Consider the following 22,848-nt stretch of genomic DNA (forward strand, 5'->3'; position numbering starts at 1 on the left):
TGAAAAAGGATATGTAACATCACAAATATATAATGCTGATGAAACGGAGCTCTTTTGGAAACTTTTGCCAAATAAAACCTACGTTTCGAAAGATGAAAAGAGTGCTCCAGGCAACAAAGTTTCAAAAGATCGAATCAGTGTTCTTTTGTGTGCAAATGGTGATGGCAGCCACAAAATAAAACCATTAACGATCGGCAAATCTATGAATCCGTGTTGTTTTAAAACGACTGCTTGGATGACGCGGAATATTTTCAAAAACTGGTTCTTTGATAATTTTGTCGAAGAAGTGAAAAAATTCGCCAAAAAAAATGATGTTCCACCCAAAGCATTACTCTTGCTGGATCAAGCCCCATCTCATCCGCCCGAAGAAGAATTAGTTTGTGGTGAGATCGAAGTGATGTATTTTCCGGCCAATTGCACAGCGATTTTACAGCCAATGGATCAAGGTGTTATTAACTTGACAAAAATTCAATACAAAACATTGCTAATGGAAACCATAATTAGTGAAAAAGATTCTTCATTACATGAACTATTGAAGAAAATTGATTTGAAAACCGCCGTGATCATGTTGAGCCAAGCATGGGGGAAATTGCTCCCTGAAACGATCGCTAAATGCTGGAAAAGCGTATTGGATACAAGCCCAACAGTTGACGCGATTATTGAATCTAATCCAGACGATATGCCATTGGATATCGAAATTGACGACCCCCTTCTTGTTGGAGGATTATAACGGTTAAATGAGATGGTCGAAAACTATGTGGGTGAAGCAGACACAGATGGAATCCGCAATTAGGTTTTGGAATTAGGAATAGATGAAGGTGATAGTGAAGCCAATGAACCCGAAGATACTACTCAAGAAGAAACAACCGAAAAAGTCCAGCATGAATCGATTTTTGGCTGTGGCAATACAATTTTGAAATGGGGTGAACAGAACGATGTACTGTCATTCAATCAGATCGCTTGTTTGCATGATATCCGATTAAAAGCACTTGAAAAGTGTTACGAGAAAACGCAATCGAAAATAACAAAGTTTTTCCAAAAAAAAAAAAATTGAATTTTGGAGCACACACTCATATGTCCTTCCGCATTGATTTCTTTGTATTAATTTCAATAAATATGTGTTCATTTTTCTTGAATATCGACCTTTTGAGCTCATTAATTGCATTGAATAGAGTTAAAATATTTTTCCCTAGGTGTTCCTCGATCCACAGGAGAAATTCGCAAAAGTGCAATTTTTCGCTAAGTGCAATCATTGCTGAAATTTTCCAATTGTACTTATCGGGCTTCTACTGTATATGTGTGTAGGTACGTATTCATGCATGTATGTATGTATGCATTTTTTGCCTTTATGTAATTAAAAAATATATATATATACAATGCATATACATACATACGTAGTATGTTTGTGTTGTCGCATTCAGCTTCCTTCCGTGCAGAATTTGTTCTGGAACACGATTTTTAAATTACAAATTTTGTTACTTCCACGCCTCTGAACACCTGAATATTTACTTGAGTGTATTCGGGCATTGCTTTTTGGAGTCACAACGCATTCATGCCATTAGTATGCATATTAAATTTCGTACTTATAAAAACAAATATTTGAAGGCATGCCTGTATCTACATAACCATATATGTATGTATGTATGTATGTATGTATGTATGTATATATGTATGTATATATGCCTGATTGTGCTCGCGCTGCGACTACCTCAATGACACACCTTCCAGATACACACAAAATATAAACAAAAGGCGTATTTTGTTGTGTTGCTATATTACTTTCTGCACATTTGCAATGAATTATTGAGAACCTTTGTTGTTGTTTGAGACATTTCATTTAATGATTCGCGAAGAGGTCACAACAAACGCCGCTATAGGTAAATACAAACATACATACATGCACGCTTATGCACGGATAATTATGTATGTGTGTGTGAAGAGAAACTGTTTCGCAGATGAACGAGAACATAGCTGAGTAAAAAGATGTATGGATGTGACGAAGTCTACTCGTAAATGTAAGATATAGCAGTGGAAAGCAACAACAACGTGCCTACGTGCCTCGTCGCATGTTCCTCTGGTGTACATATCTATGTACATATATCGTGTACGTGCACATAGCTGCCAATGGTTTTTGTTATTTTGATTTTGGTAGCTTTTTCGATATGTGCTTCGCCATGCACGCATACTTTCTTCACAATCACCCCACTAGCATGGTGAATATACAAAAGCTAATTCTGCTCATTTTCCACCCTAATCAAACAAGTTTCGGCACTTTCTCTTATTTGCCGTATTCTTTGCCTCTTATAAGAGGAAAATGTGTGTATGTGTGTGTCTCGCGCAAGCTGGCGAGCAAGGATTTTTGCACAAACACACCCATCTGCATGAACCTACCCCCAGAGCTTTGAGGGTGAGCTACCTACTATGTATTTATTTGGCTTCTTAGGCCTTCAATTTTCACCACAATGCTAAGAATTATGCAATAGACTGTACATTGTTATTTCACTATTACAAATTAAAGTTGTATGCATGTATGTATGTATGTATGTGCATATGCACATAATACAGAATCCACGTGTTGCCTTGACCCAATACCCATCCATTTCGATGAGGTTCCTTCATACCAAACACAGCTGATTTTAGTTGAAGTTGGTTGTTCCATAGCGTAAGCAATACTTGGAATATACTTTTCTATATATGTACATACACACACACAAGTATATGTACATACATAAGTTCATGTGCATCTGTTTACTTTTGACAACACAACTGGGTCTAAAGTAAATGCCTCCATTCCAAAATTACTTATTCAAATGGACTCTGAAACTACATCTGAGAATAATAACCGATTAAGTCGTAAATTGGAAAAGGCTGTGGTTTTTTGTTAAGTATATTTTTTTATATTATAAAAACGCCAATACGTTAAGCTGTTCACGTTGATTCAAACCATCACTTATCAGAATGTCGATGGCGTGCAAGGAAGCGGTGATGCTCTGCATGTTTTGGAATTCGTGTTAATGCGCGATGGCAATGCTCAGGACTTATTCCGACTGGGAAGCAGTGATGCACCTAAGACAGGAAATAGGAAGGGGATCTACCGCTACGATGCTCATACGTTCGCCTTCATCTCTGTTGTAATAACATCCCTTTGTACCGTACCCTGGGAGATTCAGATAGGACAGGGGCAAATTTAATGTCACGGTTAGGTGCTTGACTTCATAGATATACTAAGATTTTGTGGCATCTGCGTAGAGATTCTGCCTCGTGCTGATTGCTTTTGGTAGATTCGAATAGAATGATTAGAGGTTTGTACTTCGATCGAACGGTATTTTGGGACCCCTACTTATCACTATACCTCATTCAAACCCAGTTCACTAAGTGAATCTAAGATGGAGCTGGGTTGGGCTAAGTGTATATGCCTTTCTTCTGGCCATACCAGGCCGAGATGTCAATTTTTTATTTCTCGTTATGGCATCGCATTCGAGAAGAAGGTGGAGTTGGAGTTTCCGGGGATTGATCACAGATTGATCTGAGCCTATGCAGATGGCTGTGTAATCTGCAGTGACCTGTGGTAATGCCAGTTTGTTCTTAGGCAGGTTTATGAGATGCCTAAATCTCTTTTGTTGGACCCTCCCAATAAGAGCTTAGCCTGGCGTGGCCCCATTATTTGGTATCAACATATAAATTTCTCTAGGCTCTTCACTTTAAATTTCTCGGCAAGGCAAGGTAGGCAAGGTGTGGCTCTGGTCCTCTTAAAAACGAGGCCGCAGTTGTTGTTGTAGCAGCATAAATATTCCCCATGCATGTACGGGCAATGCAGCTGGAGTGATAGTCCTCGGCCGGATATAAATCCGAGTCGTTCCGGTAACGTAGAACCGACTGTCGGGGGAACGAACGAGGTCGCAGTCTTTCCAGCCAATGCATTAACAGCCTCATTTCCAGATATTTCCATATGTACTGGTACTTCTATGAGCCGAATCGACTATGCAACCTTAGTAGATTCAGTTTAATAATGCACCCAAGAACTAATGAGGACTCAACCTCAAATGAAGAGTTCCCTTTCTTAATTGATCTTGCACATAGGCAGGCGAAAAAAAAATGTCGGCTCGGCCAGCTTTATTTTGGGCACGTAGATTTCAGCGTCTTTGGCTGCCACAGCCACTCTGTACCAATGCAGGATACACTCTTGGAGTTTCCTTTGAAAGACGGGCGTGCTGCAATTTACTTTAATTTCCAGTTGAATTCTGAACCACTTCTCAGAATCTATAACCTTTGTAATATCATCTCTGGAGAGTTGAGCAAGTTGGAGCTGCAGGCTCAGCAATTTCATACTATTCCTTTGCCAAAACCTCCCCTAATCGCGTTAATTAGGGAACGCTTGGCTGAGCGCTGAAAAACTATATGAAGTGGTGCTAACTCGAGAACCACCTTCCATGCAGCTATTGGACAGACGTTGATGCGTCGATGCTTAGACAAACCAGCCCGTACTGTTAACTGGGGGGATCTCGTCAGGCAGCCACTCTATAAGTTATCGTATTCCGGCCTAATTGTCTTGGTCTACATCCATATCAGGATTTTCGGGCTACAAACCTACGATTTTCTTGCTAACCGTTTGCACACCAATTATAGCCTTAGTGGCTTAGGACATGGCCGTAAAAGCATGTTTCTTCCACTTAAGCTTGCCTTACAGGAGCCGAGCTCCTTCTCCTATTTGTGGTGTGCGTCTTGATGTTGTTCCACAAATGGAGGGACCACCAGTTTTAAGCCGACTCCGAACGGCAAATGGTTTCTTTTGATGAGCTTTTTCAATTCAGAAGCACACCCGGAGATTTACCATTGCCTGCTGAGGGGCGACCGTTATTAGAAAACACTTTTCATTTTGCTGCTTTATGCGCGGAGGTTTGAACCTACGCACATCCGAATGGTTGACACGCACCAACCATTCGGCTACGGCAGCCGAACTTACTTATAATATCAACAACGGATGTCGTTGTTAGTCAGGAAGGGTGATGAGATATTTACCCAGTTTTCAATTCGATGAAATCGGCCTTATCGAATGTAGAGCTCCGAGACGTAAGTCACTTCCCGGGAAGTGTTAGCGGGGCTGTATGGAGCCTAGTCGCACAAGGGGTTAAGATAATCTCCTAAGAGAATTTTCTAAATCTACTCCACCTCGCATTCTTGACCTCTTTACTATATTTAGTTAGAAAACTTCCATTTTCATTTCAGCACCCGGTGCGTTTGGTTTTATTAAATTGCCTACGTATCGTCTTCCAAAGCATTGAGAGTTCCGTTGTTGTTGTTGCTACAGCAATACTAAGCCCTGTCAGTGTATCACCGCTCGTCTTTGTCTAACTCATCTAAAGGTAGACCCAGGAAACTTGCTGTTTCGACAGGTTCGGTCCAGGGGGAGAGGGATGTTAGATGAGTGGGTTTAGTGGGGCATATGAAAAGGTGGTTAGTGTCGTGCGGGGTGCCTTCACATGCTAGACATATGTTTAGTATGTCGGGGTCGATTCCGGATAGGTAGCAGTTTAACCTGCTTAAGTATCCACAACGTAATTGTGCCAGTGTTACCCGGGTCTCACGGGGAAGCTGGAGCTTTTCATCTGCTGTAGGTGGTGGTTGGACTCCGATTACGGCATTCGGTGGTCGGGAGCTTAAGAAGGTGGTGATGGTCTCCCGATGAATGTCGTTTATTGTCTGTGTAAACACTGGTCCAGTAGCTGTCTGTTCGTTTTGTCCTGGATCTCGTTAGCGCGATTGAGGAGGTGTCTCCTGACGTGCCGGGGAGGCGGTTCTGGCTCAAGCTGGTGTCTGCGCTAGCACCCAAACAGAGACTGTTTGCTGAGAGTTCCGTTGACTACTTCGGCGTGCTGATTTTACCTTTTGGTTGATCTTAGGACAGCTGCATTCGGAGGCAACAGTGATGGAGCTGTTGAATCTGTTTACCCTTTCTTCTAACTCCTTTTAGTCTGTAATTCCAGTAGATACCTAAATTTATCCCAGACAGTGTTACTGGTATTCCTTCTAGATCCTTCTTGAGTGAGCTCTCTCCCCTGTTCGAACTGCATGATCTTGAGGTCCGACAGGGAGGACTCGGAAGTAACTTCCAAATCCGAGACCGCATTTTCAACCAGTTTGCTATCGAGGGCCACATCAACAACTTCCTGTTGTTTTCTAGTAACTAATTTCGGTTTACATCCGTCATTGTGTATACATATTTAATATATGTATATAAACCGACTCTTGTCGTTTCTGTGACCAAGACTCCAATGCACCTTCTCCTTGAATGCAGCGCTAAAGCGCCGAGAAGGTTGAAACATCTCAGCCAGAAGACAGGCATATACACTCAGTCCAACCCAACTCTATCTTAAGCTTCATAAGGGAACTAGGTCTGGATGAGATACTGTGATGAGTAGGGGGCATAAAAGGCCATGAGGTCGAAGGGCAAACCTCAAATGAATATAAATCAAAAAATATTATATAATCCGCTACTAAAAATAAATTTGAATAGGAACTCATCCCTATTGATGTTGGTCCTTCCCCATTCCTTGCTTCCCTTTTTCTGCCATAAAAAATCGCACTAAAAAATAAAAACAATAATTTTAAATTTTTAAAATTTTCCAAAATCCACAAATTGGAGGGATAGCTAATCTTAAACAGCTGTCTAGGATACATGCGCCATTATTATAGCTGAAATTAAACAAACTCAATTCCCTCGTTCCCACGACAGTCGATTTTACATAACCGGAACGAACCGGATTTATACAGGGTTGCCCATATTCGACGGACCCATGTATTTTTTGGGCCCATTCCAATCGACGAGGCTTGCCCGCAGGCAACAATCTTTGCGTCAATTGAATCTTATACGGGAATAAATGCAAATCAATGAGGATAATTCGTTGTAAAGTGGTCCGAGCAATGCCCAACTGCCGAGAGCGGCGATTTTGGGATGTCCTTGGCGACGTCGCAACACTGGCCCGTACAAGAGCAATTTGGCCTCTTTGGATTTGAAAGAGCATCACCAGCCGGCATCCTTCCCCGTACAAACTCAATTCCCTCTAGTAAAGACACATCGGTATCCACATCGAGCCAGTGCATAATTGAAAATATTTTTAATCCTTTATCAACTACTGAGTGCAATAAATTTTTAATTTGCTCTCCCTCTCTTACAGATTGTTGCTAGGCGCCATGATCTGAAGCTGATCGTCACTTCAGCCACTATGGACTCCACAAAGTTTGCGACATTCTTCGGCAATGTACCCACCTTCACAATTCCTGGTCGTACTTTCCCAGTCGATGTGATGTTCAGTAAGAACACTTGCGAGGATTACGTGGAATCGGCGGTTAAACAGGCGCTACAAGTGCACCTCACACCCAACGAGGGCGACATGTTAATATTTATGCCCGGTCAAGAGGACATCGAAGTAACATGCGAAGTGTTGGCCGAACGCTTAGCAGAGATCGACAATGCACCCGAGTTGTCCATATTGCCCATCTATTCCCAATTACCGTCCGATTTGCAAGCGAAAATATTCCAAAGGTCACCAGAAGGTTTGCGCAAGTGCGTGGTGGCCACAAACATCGCTGAGACTTCACTGACTGTTGATGGTATCATATACGTCATCGATTCGGGATACTGTAAACTGAAAGTCTACAATCCACGCATCGGTATGGATGCTCTACAAATCTATCCTATCTCGCAGGCGAACGCCAATCAACGTTCGGGTCGTGCGGGTCGTACTGGTCCCGGACAGGCGTTTCGCCTGTATACACAACGACAATACAAAGAGGATCTACTGGCGCTGACTGTGCCCGAGATACAGCGTACTAACTTGGCGAATACGGTGTTGCTGCTGAAGTCGCTGGGAGTGGTGGACCTGCTGCAATTTCACTTTATGGATCCGCCACCTCAGGATAATATACTTAACTCATTGTATCAGCTGTGGATACTTGGCGCATTGGATCACACTGGTGCGCTGACACCACTCGGTCGGCAAATGGCCGAATTTCCACTCGATCCGCCGCAATGTCAAATGCTGATTGTCTCCTGCCAAATGGAGTGCAGCGCCGAAGTGCTCATCATAGGTAAGTATTCCTGTTTTGCTCCTCAAATAGTTTACAACAGATCATAATAAAATCGTTTTCTATTTTATGTTTTTTTTAGTATCTATGCTTTCCGTTCCCTCCATTTTCTATCGACCCAAAGGACGCGAAGAAGAGGCAGATGGTGTACGTGAGAAATTCCAAGTGCCGGAATCGGATCATCTAACCTACCTCAATGTATACCTGCAATGGAAGCAAAATAAGTGAGCCTTTTAAACTTGTTACCTAAATTTTCTGCATAGCTGACCTTTTTTCTTTCTTCCTCTGTTGCAGTTACAATTCCAGTTGGTGCAATGAGCATTTCATACACGTGAAGGCAATGCGTAAGGTACGTGAAGTGCGTCAACAGCTCAAGGATATTATGGTACAACAGAAACTCAATGTAAAATCTTGCGGCACCGATTGGGATATTGTGCGCAAATGCATTTGCTCGGCGTATTTCTATCAGGCTGCACGCCTTAAAGGTATCGGCGAGTATGTGAACTTGCGTACGGGCATGCCTTGTCATCTGCATCCCACATCGGCGCTCTATGGCCTTGGCACAACACCCGACTACGTTGTATATCATGAACTTGTGATGACTGCCAAGGAATATATGCAATGCGCAACCGCTGTCGATGGCTATTGGCTGGCAGAATTGGGTCCTATGTTCTTCTCTGTGAAAGAAACTGGGCGCAGTGGGCGCGAGAAGAAGAAGCAAGCGGCTGAGCATTTAAAGGAAATGGAAACACAAATGCAGTTGGCGCAAGAACAGATGGAGGAACGCAAATTGCAGGCAGCACAACGCGAAGAGCAGATGACACCGAAGCAGGAAATTATAACGCCCGGCGGTGCTACACCCAGGCGTACGCCTGCGCGCATTGGCTTGTAATTGCGGCAAGATCATTTCGACCTACATTCGTATGTACATACTTAAGTGTGCTTGTAGCCTAATTCATGACTCTGTATTTTTACCAGCAACTAATGGAAATAAAGTGGTTAACAGAAAAATGTTAAGTATTTTAGTTTTAATATAATATTTTAAAGGGTGTATCTGATGGGGCATTCGTAAATGAAAGTCCGAAACGTGTAATAAAGGGTGATCAAATTGGAGGTAATTCTTCCAATAGGAGTTTTTTGACAGATCACGCGTGGCTACTGTCAAATTAAATGCATAACTTTTTTCAGTATTCATTGACATTTCATCAAGGAAAGACTTACGCCTCAACGACGTTTATAAATCGTACAATTCTACAACCAAAATCGACGGTCTCTGAAAAGTGTTGATCGCGCACTCAGGCTAACTTATGACGATCTGCGATGAGGCCCATTTTTGGCTTAATAACTACTTCAATAAGCAAAATTTCCGTATTTGGGCTGAAGAACAACCTGAAGTCATTCAAAAACATCCATTACATCCATTGAAAATAACCAATTGGTGCGTGCGTGGCGTCTATGGGTTGCAGGAATCATCGACCCATATTTTTTCCAAGACGAGGCTGGCGTCAATGTAGCAGTGAATGACAAACGCTAAAAAACGAAACGCGCCGTGATAAACGACTTTCTGATGCCGGAAATTGAAGCCCGTGATCTCCACAGCATTTGGTTCCAACAAGACGACGCTACTTGTCCATATAGCAGGTGAAGCAATGGATTTACTGCGTCGTCGTCTCGATGAGAAATGTATTTCTCGTCTCCGTCCAGTGGATTGGCCACCAACATCGTATGATATCACAACTTTGGACTTTTCTTTGTGGAGGTATGTAAAGTCTCAATGCTTTGTGGATAAATCAGCTTCGACTGAGCCATTGGAAGCCAACATTACTAAAGTCATTCACGAGATACCGAACGAAGTTCTCCAGCGAGTCATTCAAAATTGGCGTTTACCGTTGACCGAATGAATCATTCTACACAAAAATAGCGAAGATTACCCAAACAATTTTGAATTTTCGTTGTTTTATTTCAATTTAAAATCCGATACCTTTGATCACCCATTATTATTAGGTGCGCAACTAGTTCTCGCTATTTTTTGATGAAAATACAACTTTATTCTCGTATACCGTCGCGGTAAAACTGTTCATCTTTTGAGGCTATCCACGGATCAAGCCATTTTTTGATGTCTTCATATGAATGGAACTGCTGGTCAGCTAGACCATGTGCCATCGATCGGAACAGGTGATAATCGGACGGCGCAATATCTGGAAAATATGGCGGGTGGGGTAGGATTTTCCATTTCAGTGCTTCCAGGTAGATTTTAACGGGTTTTGGTAACGTGAGGCTGAGCGTTGTCATGCTGTAGAATCACTTTTTCATGGCTCTCCGCGTATTGCGGCCGCTTCTCGCGCAATGCTCGGCTCAATCGCATTAATTGAAGTCGATACCGATCCCCAGTGATGGTTTCACTTGGTTTTAACAGTTCGTAACAAATAACACCAACTTGGTCCTACCAAATACAGAGCATACCCTTGGCAGCGTGAATATTCGGCCAAGGCGACGACGTAGAACCATGACCGGGCAGTCCCCTTGACTTTCTTTTCTTTGGATTGCTGTAATGAATCCATTTTTTCATCACTCCTCACGATGAGATGAAGAAAAATCTTTCGTTTTTGCCGCTGGAGCAGTTGTTCACAGGCAAAATGTCGAAAAAACGACGTTCAACATCCCTTGGTTTTAACTCATAAGGAACCCAAGTCTCCCGTTTTTGAATCATTCCCAAAGCATGCAATCGTTTGGAAATGGATTGGCGGGTAACTCCTAGTACTGAAACAAGCTCTTCTTTCGTTTGACACGGATCTTCATTGAGCAATGCCTCCAATTCAACGTCTTCGAAGGTTTTTGGCCTTCCTTCACGCGGACGGTCGTCAACATTAAAATCACCGTATTTGAAGCGACGGGACCAATCTCGCACCTGGAAAACCAACACTTTCCGCAAATGACGATTATTCGACACAAAATCAGACATTTCCACAAAACCAAACAAAATCTCTAATGTGTCGAAGCAGTTTGTTTTCCATATATCTAAGCTTGGTTTATTAGGCTAGGTTATGCTAGAATCGACTACCACACACAGTGACAAACAGCGGGAACTTAGTTGCTTACCTAATATATTATTCTAGATTGAATATATAGCTTTTCAGCCGCTTAAAAACGCAGAGCTCGCACGAAACTTTTGTGGTTTTTGTTTTCCGAAGTCATCCATTCAACGATCATTGTTTAAGAGGTTAGGGATAGTAAAAATTTTCAAAAAATTGGATTTTTTTTGCATTTTCTTAAAATATAATATCTTAAAAATATTTTGTGAAAATTTGAAGTGAACCCGACAAATATGTACTTTTCGAGTCATTCAGCAATTAACAAAGGGCGCTCGGGCGCTCCGGAGCGTTCGCAAAACTTTAAATGCGATTTTCTCAAAACTAGGTTTTTTAACTGGTGATCACTCTAACTTAAGGGGTTAGGGGTAGTCAGAGGCCCGAAAAAATGATGATTTTCACGATTTTTTTTTTGCTACTTAATTAATTTATTTAACAAAAATAAAAACATAGCATAAAAACATCATGTTTTAACTTGACTTCACCAAAATTTCAAAAAAAAAAAATTAATAATTGCAAAAGTTATCGCTGTTTGTGTGAAGCCCGTTTCTCCAGAAGTCCCTTGCGGTGAACATCACAAGTCCTTGCAGATTCATCTAAAACCAATCGGACAGGAAAAATTAGTTTTATTAATAGATAATCTTGTGCCTGATCGAAGCTTTTTTTTTCAAAATGAACAAAATGGCGGCCTCAGAAATTTTTTTCCAGATTTTAGAGCAAAAAACCAACAGTTAATTGTTAAAAAAAAATCGAAATTTTTGAAAAAAAAAAATCCTTCGATCAGGCACAAGTTTTTTATGTTTTTCAAAAGCTGTATAAATTTTATTGAAATCTACGTAGCGGTTTTTAAGTTACAGTGTTCACCAGTTTGAAAAACATAGTTTTGAGAAAAACGCATTTAAAGTTTTGCTATCGGCTCCGGAGCGGCCGAGCGCCCTTTGTTAATTGTTGAATAACTTGAAAAGTATTTGTCGGATTCACTTCAAATTTTTACACAATATTTTTAAAACATTATACTTTAAGAAAATGCAAAAAAAAAAATCAATTTTTTGAAAATTCTGACTACCCCTAACCCCTTAAAAACCGCTTGGTTGATTTCAACAAAATTTATTGAAAAACATAAACAACTCGTGCCTGATCGAAGGATTTTTTTTCCAAAAATTTTTCCTCGAAAATCTGAAAAATATTTTCTGAGGCCGCCATATTAATTTTGAAAAAAACCTTCAATCAGGCACAAGATTATCTATTAATAAAACTAATGTCTTGTCCGATTGATTTTAGTTGAATCTCCAAGGACTTGTAATGATCACCGCAAGGGACTTCTGGAGAAACCGGCCCACACAAACGGCGATAACTTTTACAATTAATTTTTTTATTTTTGAAATTATCCTAAAGTAGAGTCGAAATATGATAATATTAATGCTATGTTTTTATTTTTGTAAAATAAAGCAATAGACTAGCAAAAAAAATTGAAAATCATAATTTTTTCGGGTCTCTGACTACCCCTAATCTCTTAATTAATCACTCGGAGATGCAGTGCCATGAAAATATTCGCATATATCAGCTGAATCTGATCCAATTTTCCTGATCTGAGCGTAAAAAAAGGTATCGCTGACTTACTATGGAATTCACTTTAAATTGGATCGCAGATTTTTTATATACCAAGTCATTTCGGTTAAAAATTAGCATCAACTTACCGGCCATACCAGTCAAATTTGTAGCAACCAGGTCCATTGAGGTCCAGGACTGTCGTTCTACGCTACCGGGACGACCCGGATGTAAGTCTGGCCAGGGACAGTCATTCAGCAGTTTTCCCCGTATATGTATTTGGGAAAATGTATGCAGCTACAACAACAACAGGTCTAGTTTGATTTAGATCCGTGAATTTTGAGCGTAGATGTGTTACTAAGTTGCTTAACTTTTTTATTCAATAACAGATATATAAAATATGTAGTAAATATGCAATAAAAATAAAGTAAATATATGTAACGATGTGATAAAGCATGTTGTTCTTCGTTCCTTGGTAGGTACAATACCCATATAAATCATCGATGACAATCTAATCTGCACTTGTGCTTATCACGGCACTATTCCATTCAATCAATATATATTTGGGAGAGATAAAGTAGAAAATATATTCCCAAGTAACAATTTTGTTTGCTCATTCCTTGCGAACAGCCATCGTCTTCTCGATTTCCTCTACAGTGCGTGGCACAATGGCGAAATTCTCACAACCAGTTTTAGTGATCAGCACATCGTCCTCTATGCGTACGCCGCCAAATTTGCGGAATCGTTCATACACCTCTGGCACGATGAACTTGTTCAAATTCGGGTCGGCAAGTGCACGATCCATTAGGTATTCGATGAAATAACATCCCGGCTCGACAGTCACGTACATGCCTGCTTTCAGCGTACGCGCAAAACGTAGTTTACTTAGCCATTGTTCGGTGGGGCGTGTCGGTTGCCCCGCTAGATAGCCACCGACATCATGCACATCCAGGCCGATCAGATGACCCAGACCGTGCGGTTGGAAAACACCCGCCAAACCTGCGGCGAGCATATCGTCTACATCTCCTTTCAGCATACCGCCCTCCTTCAATTTCTCCAGCATAACACGGCACGATAGCTTGTGCATATCCACCCAGGAGACGCCATCACGAGCCTCCTGCAATACGGCATTTCGCCCAGCCAATACAGCATTGTAAATGTATTTCTGGTCTTCGGTGAATTTGCCATTAGCTGGGAAGCTGCAAGTTATATCCGCTGCATAGCCACAATAGTTTGCGCCCATATCAAAGAGGCACATATCGCCATTGCGCACAGGTCCATCATTTGGCGCTCCCGCATGACCATAATGCAATACTGCCGAATTTACGCCACTGCCGCAAATGCAAGTGTACGAGGCGTGTCGGCAGCCGCCAACAGCGTAGGCATGATGCAAAAACACCGCCTCGCCTTCATACTCGGAACGACCAGGACGCATGAACTGCATAACACGAATGTGTGCATCTGAAGAAACTTTGGCGACGTAGCGCAGCACCTCAATTTCCTCGGGCGACTTGATAACGCGACACTCGGCTATTACTGGATGTAGCAAATCACAGTCGACAATGAATTTTTCAATTCCTTCAAAGCGCGCCGGTTTCGAGGCTAAGCCACTGTCCGTATTGATTCCACTCAAGGTAAGTATTAGAGAGGGATCAGCACTCTCAAAGAACGCATTCAATTCGTCCACATAACGCACCCTATCTACTTCGTACATTTTCTTAAATTCCTCCAAAGTATACAACTTGCCCATCCAAGTGGCATACTCTTCAGGCAAACGGGGCACAAACAATGTTGACTTGCTTGTGTCCACTTCCAATACACCATAGCAGCCGGGTTCTTTTACTCCAAACAAGTATTGGAAGTAAGATTCCTGACGAAAAGGATGGCTTATATCCGTGTCGTTGAAACTCACGTCATCGCCACCAGCCAGAAGTACGTATGATTTGGCTTTCAAGGAACCCTTTTCCCTTAGAGCAGCACACACCTTTTGTCTATTTTTCTGGAAGAGTGACATTAGCACTGAAAGTGTCGATGGACCCATGCGAAAGGTGGCCATTTTGGTGTCAATTTACTTGCTTTGACGCTGTAGAAATGTAACGATAAATTAGAAAACGAAAATTTATAAGTTTGTGCTATCGCTTACGTGTGTATGGTTACAATTTAAGACCGCAACTGGAGTTCATTCCCAGTAGCTTTTATCTGGCTTTCCGCGGCCGTTTATTTATTAGTGCAATGGGTTTTATTGCACTTCAACTAATCAGTATGCAAAGTAGAACAACAAAAAATTGTAATCGACAAGTTTCAACGTTTTCTAGTTCGTGTTTTCTTCGTTTTATTTTGGTTTATTCAGCTGATTGGAGCTGACAACATTCATTTTGCCATAGGAAGGGTAAAACAACGATTGTTGATCGATAATTTCCTGATTATTGTTGTTTTTATATCGAGAGTGTTTTTCAGCTGCCTGAGAACTATCGATATCGATAATTATGGTTTGAAAGCTACGAATGGCAAACTGTGTTGACATTTCTATTCAGTATAAGACTAGGCGGCCGCCGTAGCCATAGATGACTAGATGTGAAACTCTTTTTCTCGTGAGAGCGCTGAAAAATGTGCATTTTTATAACATTTTCCAATATTGCCACACCGGTAGAAACATGAATTGGGTATTTTTTTAAACAAAAATTGGGAATTTTTAGTTTCCACACCACCATTGAGGTTAGTATTTAGTGTGCGGTTGCCCATTAGCCTTATATCACTCATAAACACCTACATATACTAAAAATAAGCACAATCCGTATGAAATATGTACATAAATAAGCAAAAAATTTAAAAATTTATATGTAAATGAAATTATTTAAAACTGAAATATAAAAGTAATTTAATAATAATAAAGTAATGAGCTCGAAAAACATAAGTTATAATTAAAAACATGACATATTGCGATTTTTTAATGTAACACAGAAAGTGGGTAACAAAAAAAAAAAAAAATCTCAAAAACAACGAACAGAATAAGTTAAAGCAGATTACCTTTAATTTTTTTAAAATATCTCAAACTAAAATTCAATTCCCTTACCTACTTTTTTTAACCATAGAATATTTACGTATATACAAATTTACATAAACCAACACACAGTTTTCAATAAAATATATTATGTACATGAGACTAATTAAAAGTAGAAGTCGAAAGGGATATAACGAGCTTTGGATTCTACAAACTCACTTCAATTATTACATTTCAATTGAATTCATTTTAAGACAAATAATTATAAACATTCCAACGCGTCATTTCTCCATTAAGCAAAAAGGAACTATTTTCTTCAGTTATTTTTGGCGTGTTTCTTCTGGCAGCCTGCCATTTCGCCTATCAGCTAGGGTTTGCAGCCCCGGGATCCCGGGATCCCGAAATCCCGGGATCCCGGTGTTTTTTCAAATCCCGAAATCCCGGGATTGAAATAACTAATCCCGGGATATAATTTTTGTCTGAATTATATTTCAAATGAGGTAAACCTTGAAATTGATTCAGAATTTGATTCAATAACTGAATCAATTTGTACACAAAAACCATTAAGTGTAGCAGAAGAACTAGATAAAGTTATTAAAGAGGGATATGCACCAATGCAGCCTATTAGATTTGAGACACTGTCATCAAAAATTCAAAAAGAAATGTCTCTTTTTGAAAATGGAGGGAGACGTGGTGACTACCTGGAAAGAACATACTCCTATTTAATGACGATAAAACCTACTAGTGTAGAGTCTGAACGAGCATTTTCTTCGGCAGGACAATTTGCAACAAAAATAAGAAGCCGTTTGAACGATGAAACGCTGGACGAGTTGTGTTTTCTAAAAGCTTATTTACAACAACACAAGAAATGTTAATTTCATTATGTATTATACTATTTTTTATTTGTTTTTTATGATGAATTAAGTTTTGTTTTGTTTTGTTTCAATAAATAATAATATTAAACCAATTTTTTAATTATGTTTTCAGTTTTTTTGTACTTTCAACTATGATAATGTGTAAGTATTTTTCATAAGTAGTCCAATCTTAATCCCGGTACCAATCCCGGGATCCCGGGATTGAAAATATAACACGGGATTGCAAACCCTACTATCAGCTGCTCAAAATCCCATAATGTGTGAGTGCTGCCAAGTTTTGAAACGTCCTCATGGGCAGAGAACGTTCATGGGTGCGCTCTCTCTCAAAATGAAAGAGTTTCACATCTTATTATCTATGGCCGTAGCCGAATGGTTGGGGCGTGACTACCATTTGGAATTCGGAGAGAACGTAGGTTCGAATCTCCGTGAAACACCAAAGTGAAGAGAAAGTTTTTTCTCACAGCGGTCGTCTCTCGGAAGGCAATGGCAAATCTCCGAGAGTATTTTTGCCATAAAAAAGCTCCTCATAAAAAACAATTTGCCGTTTGAAGTCGGCTTAAAACGGTAGGTCCCTCCATTTGTGAAAGAACAACAAACGCACGCCACAAATAGGAGGAGGAGCTCGGCGAAACACCCAAAAAGGGAGTACGCGCCAATTATATAAATATTAGTAAAAATATTTATTTGGGAAGGAACTACAGTTGATCTCCGGGAACTCCTCTCAAAAAAGACGTTTTGCGGTGACCAGTATATCTCTGAACTGGATCCTCTGAAATTTAAAAACCAAATAGATTTCGTTAAAGCAAAATATAGTAATTAATCGAAGGAATAAGCAAAATAAATTTTTTTGACAAAATAGCAATTTTTAAAAACAAAAAATCGATTTTAACCAAATTTCCGCCTTACAGTTACATTTCCTTGGTAATCTTATAACTCAAGAATGGGCTCACCGATCCAAACCAAATTTTTAGACTTTGTTTGGACTATTCAGTAGATGGTTTGTGTTTTGAAATTTTAAGAATCGGATACCAGGGTCTCGAGAAATAGGCCAAAACGTGAACCCGGGTAACCCTAGGATGTGTTTGAACCACATGAGTATTCATTGTAAGTTGTTGTTAAATGCTAATGAAAGAGGACTTTTCTTTTCGCTGGGTAACTAAGGACTCCAGATATAGACCAATTGGGAACTCGCCTTCAGGTTAAGAGATTGCATTCTTATGTACTACAACCAGTTAAAATGTTTTTAAAAATTCAGATCTGTTATCTATACATATTTCTCGAACTTTACAGATTCAAGGTCAAATATACCATAGAGCTGGGTCTTTGCTACCATTCCCAGATGATGACCATCAATTTTTGCAAATATATTTTATTGGTGATGAGAATCGTGAATTAGATCAGCGCTGTGCAATTTCGACGAATACGAGAAGATCAATCAATGAATTGCTAACAATGTTCCATCAACACAATGAATTGGTAAAATTGTTCAAAGTGGCACTCGATCTGATGCCCACCGATGGCCACAAAATCATAATAAAAGCCGATAAAACACCAATTGGGGAGCACGCCAGACGATTCAATGTACCAACGATTGATGAAGTAGCCATTGTTGTGGTTGGTGAACAGTTTCAGCCACGAGATATTGTTTTGTATTGTAGAAATGAGCAATTACAACGTATTTCAGAACTTCATCGCTGTTATGATGCATTGCAATATCGAATTGCAAGCCACTTTGGACGAAAATGTAATAAAAAATTGAATGCTCCAGGAGGAACTGGAAAAACATTTTTAACTTTATTTATTTTAGCATAATTTATTTAGCGTAAAAAATTGAAATGGAAATTAAAGAATCAAAGTTTTGTTACAATTTTTTACCGGCTCTTTCACCTTACCTGTATATAGGTGACCACCACAATCAAATTTTAAAAAAGTACAGAAAAGGCTATTGTGACATCTTTAGAAGGTATGTTGAATGAAAAAAATCAACTAATTCAACTGTTTAAACATTTTACGAGTTCTATAAAGAAAACTTAATATGAAAAATCTCTTGCGATATAAAAAAACATTTTATGTATGGTGGTGCGAAGCCCACTGGGTAATGCTAGTTGTTTATAAAAGGAAATATTTATCTTCGATTAATTAATAAAAAAAAATATTTAAGGTCGTGTTAAAATTTGAGACTAATCGTTTTCGAGTAATGTTGGTCAACGACTTTGAACACACCATTTAGAGAAAAACGCGCTGGCCTTTTACCTACATGCACTCTGAAACGCCTTTTTCAAATTTGCGTGTAACTTCGAAAATATTCACCGGAGCGATATTAAATTTTCTGTGTGTATTCTTAAATATATGTACCTTAAGAAAATAAATGAAAAAATTGGTTTTTTGAATTTTAACTATATATAACCCCTTAAGGCAACTAACCTCAATGTAAATTTTCAAGTCATCGGCATAAAGAAGGAGTCCCGTTGAAGAGAAACACGACGAAATGTCATTTATCAGGCTAACGTCAAAGGAGCCAATAAATGGTTTCGATGAAATACCATCAATATCAACACGAGAGCTCCTCTTGTCCAAATCCGATTTAATCCTATCCCAAAAATACAGATGAAAACCAAAATTTGGCAATTTAGCAGCCAAAATTTTGTGAGAAATCGTATTAAAAGTTCTAGAGAAATCAGTGTAATTTAAATGCATTTGGACGCTATGCCGAAAAGAAGCAAAGAGGTCTGCCGTAAAAATTGAAAGATTAGTTGATACGAGTATAGATCGAGCCACAAACCTGTACTGACCCAAAGTTGAAGACTAGTTTTTGTTTTTTTTTGGTGAGACAACTAGCAAGTAATTAAGTCTATTGTACTGCACTTGGATTCGTTTTTAATTTTCTTTAAATCTACTCGATCTCCGAAGTGGTGCCAAGGAGCCAAGCCTGATTCGAGCGAAGGCGGGGCAGACGCAAAGGAAGTGGTCCTCCGTCGTTGTTTACATACGGGGAATGCTGCTGTCACTCCTTGGCCAGATATAAATCCGGGTCGGTTCGGTAACGTAGAACCGACTGTCGTGGATACGAGTGGTCCGCCGTCTCATTCTCCTCTTCACAAGCTGGACAGAGTACACTGAGATGAGATGAACAACAAAAGTGGCCCGTCATCAGTCCAACCAGCTGCGACAGTCGATCAGACATGATAGGTAACATCAGTTTTGTCCATTCGCAACCTCTCTCAGCCTGCCAAGTTCACTTGTGGGTTGAAGTAACCCGTTTGCTAACCGTGGCTTTGATTGCTGCTGAGGGAGTGGTCGAACGGGTTCCGGGCCAAAGAAGTTGGCCTCAGAGCCCATCTTAGTTAAGGAGTCAGAGGTCACGATACCCCCGCGTCCCGGGACCCATGTTAGCATCAGGCTATTATGTCTTCCAACATAGTTTAGCCTAGATTTGCAGGACTCGAGTACCCCTGAAGACTGGTAACAAATTACTTGAGTGATTTTCAAAAATGTCATCATCATTCATGACATCAAGCACAGCCCATGAGTTCTCTTTAGCCAACTCAATTAACACGTCTCTCCTTCTGTTTATATCCTCCAAAGATGCGCGAGTCGGGTCGGTGATGCGTTAAACAGCCACGTTTACTACTCCAACCAAATTGCATTGCAATTACAATAAAAAATAGAATTATTATTTAAATCTAAAATCATTATATTTATTCAGCACTAATCGATTTCTTGCATTTTAGTTAAAAAAATATATATGTATATGTGGATGAATTCGAAAGCAAATTATGGAAGATCGCCTTTTCCATACCAATAGATACTACGTTAATCAAATTTGGGTCAGCTTGTTGTTAGACTACTAGCTCATCTAGACGTACGATTTTCGAAGGCATTTTTCAAAGACATACTAAAATAGCGAAAATTAAAACTGCACCAAGCGCATTACAGCTAACCGTACTTGTGTACGAATAGCTGAATGTAAAAAAAAGACGCATTATTTTTTATTAATCACTACTTTCTCGAAATGCTCCCTTGCCGTGTGCGTGGTGTGGGCGCCACCCGCATGACGCGGTACGCACATTTTCATCGATACCTTTTGTTGGTTTAACCAGGCGTTTGGCGCATGTGGAAACTCATCTTTGCGGTAATAACCCATAATGCCTGACTTGCGTATCGAGCCAATTTCATAGGTGATCAGCGGACTCAATAAGTTGCTGGCATGCGCATTCGGTAGTTTTGCAACTTTCGATTTCTCCATCGTGCGCATAACACAAGTCGTATCGCAGGAGATGCAGGCGAGATCTTGCAACACCTTTATGCGTGCACCAGCTGCGGCACACTCATCATTCGTAGCGTCCATGTATTTTTGGAGTGTTTCCTGTATTACCTGGATTTTCGCCTCTATTTTCTCTTTGAAACGATTCAGTATATCATCCACCGAAGCCAGACCGAGTGAGGTGCGCATATTGTCCACCGCTTGGTACATATTTTTGTCATTCAATTTAATCTGTTTGTGCACTTCAGTGAATCGCTTTTCTAAACGACATTGGAGCTCTTGCATTTGTTCTTGCGAGACTTTACGCTGCAATTGATTGTAGTCAACTTTGTCAGCCAAAATAATCTCGATTTCACTTTTGTCGATCTTTTCGTTCATCATATCCTCCAAACTCTTGCTTAGTTCTTCGAGCGTATTACTGTTGCTTGCATTTTTTGTTTCTATTCGATCTGCCGCATCTTGCAAACTGGAAACATAGAATTTCATATCCTTCATTTGGTCCTGCAGATCCGCAATGTGCATTGTTGTGCGTTGACAATCCTGATCCAGTATCGTAGCTGATATTTCATTCACTTTGTTGGTAAGCAGACAGAACTCCGCCTTAAGATCCATCAATTGATCTAGAAGTTTGTCGGGTGAGTAGCACAGGTGCATGTCCAAATCATACTCTTCATGTTGCGGTGGCGGCGGCGGTTGCTCCGTATAATGCGATGTCAAAGGCGATTTAATAGACGGATCGCTTGGCAAATCAGTTTCTTCTTCTCCTTCATCTTCGCCATCTTCTGCACGGTCCGGTTCGGTGTCAGGGAAATCATCAGATATACGGAAGCCAAATGCATTTTCAATGTATATATTTTCCTTCCGAATTGCGAGCATCTTTGGCAATAATGAGCTCAGCTTATCCAATTGTGCATTTGTGGTTTTTTTATTTATAGCAATCATAACTAAAATGCGCACCTGCTCCATGGCTAATTCCAGCTGATCTTTCATAATTGAAATGCCGCGATAGATGGTTTCTGGTATTTGTAATTGTACCACTTGGTTAGCAACCTCTAACTCTCCGCCAGACGGCGGTTTTTGCTCAAGCGCTTGTTCAACAGCTTCCTCCTCTTTGTATTCAGATACTGGAGGAATAGATTCTAAGTCTAATGCTTTCTCAGACGGTTGCTGGTCGATTGTTTCTACAGGGGGCTGGTCTTCTACGATAGGAGCTTGCTCGATGGGGACGTCCTCTTCCACTTCCGGCTCAATTGTGCCCGCTACATTTGTTTGCGCTTCTGTTACTACTTCTTCAATGTCAGCTTCCTCCACAGTAACTGGCTCATCAGGATCAGCGCCACCTGACTGCCTTCTACTTGAATGTTTTGTATTCTTGGGATGTTTATGGAAAGAAGTTTTAGCAAGTGAAGTGGCATCATATAATTCACTTCCGAACTTGCCACTGCTCATAACAGTTTCGTACTTTTCATTGTCCACGGGCTCATCGATGATATTCAACTTTTCCGCAAAAGAAGAAAGCAAAATGTGAAGCGCATAAAAATTTACATGCCCTGGCTCCGGCGAACCAATGGCGAGGTCAATTAGCTGTCGAAAATTCAAGTCAGTTCTCATATCTTTCTTATGGATGTTAATTAATTTATTTGCAAAACAAAATGTTTTAAAAATAAGTTTTCCGAAAAATTTTTCTATAAATTTATCTATTGTGTCAAACTGGAAATAAAACGCAAATCTTTCGAATTGTTGTAGCCCAATAATATTGGAATATTCTAAGCATTTCGAAGATTTTATTGTATTTTGACGGGATAACGTCTTATAATTCGATTTAACAGGCTGCACGCACGAAAAAATGTGTCGTTACCTTGCTCATTAGTGTTACCTTGCTCATTGCCGTTACCTTGCTCATTTGTCGTTACCTTGTTCATTGCCGTTACCTTGAATGAACTGCAATCGAAAGCGCGGAACGAACGACAAAGCAAACAAAGCAAA

At 40.2% G+C, this 22,848-nt stretch overlaps 3 protein-coding genes across 3 annotated transcripts in view; 1 reads left to right on the top strand and 2 right to left on the bottom strand.

The window, feature by feature from the left end:
- The window catches only part of LOC129239642 (pre-mRNA-splicing factor ATP-dependent RNA helicase PRP16), an 89,514-nt gene extending 80,412 nt beyond the window's left edge, over window positions 1-9,102 (top strand). The window contains exons 4-6 of the mRNA XM_054875305.1: window positions 7,176-8,088; window positions 8,168-8,309; window positions 8,380-9,102. Of these exons, the coding sequence (XP_054731280.1) occupies window positions 7,176-8,088; window positions 8,168-8,309; window positions 8,380-8,977 (1,653 nt within the window). The 3' untranslated portion in view covers window positions 8,978-9,102. The remainder of the gene's footprint in view (window positions 1-7,175; window positions 8,089-8,167; window positions 8,310-8,379) is intronic.
- A 3,978-nt stretch (window positions 9,103-13,080) lies between these two features.
- Window positions 13,081-15,075, bottom strand: LOC129238779 (xaa-Pro dipeptidase). The gene is made up of 2 exons (XM_054873955.1): window positions 14,866-15,075; window positions 13,081-14,805 (listed from the first exon to the last, which is right to left on the bottom strand). Exon 2 carries the CDS (start codon window positions 14,776-14,778, stop codon window positions 13,336-13,338), a length of 1,443 nt encoding a protein of 480 aa, XP_054729930.1. The 5' UTR covers window positions 14,779-14,805; window positions 14,866-15,075; the 3' UTR covers window positions 13,081-13,335.
- A 5,193-nt stretch (window positions 15,076-20,268) lies between these two features.
- LOC129239385 (uncharacterized) lies at window positions 20,269-22,602 on the bottom strand. The gene has a single exon (XM_054874849.1). It carries the CDS (start codon window positions 22,471-22,473, stop codon window positions 20,581-20,583), a length of 1,893 nt encoding a protein of 630 aa, XP_054730824.1. The 5' UTR covers window positions 22,474-22,602; the 3' UTR covers window positions 20,269-20,580.
- Between the last annotated feature and the right edge of the window lie 246 nt (window positions 22,603-22,848).

The sequence above is a fragment of the Anastrepha obliqua genome, chromosome 2, assembly GCF_027943255.1.
Source record: "Anastrepha obliqua isolate idAnaObli1 chromosome 2, idAnaObli1_1.0, whole genome shotgun sequence".
Classification (NCBI taxonomy): domain Eukaryota; kingdom Metazoa; phylum Arthropoda; class Insecta; order Diptera; family Tephritidae; genus Anastrepha; species Anastrepha obliqua.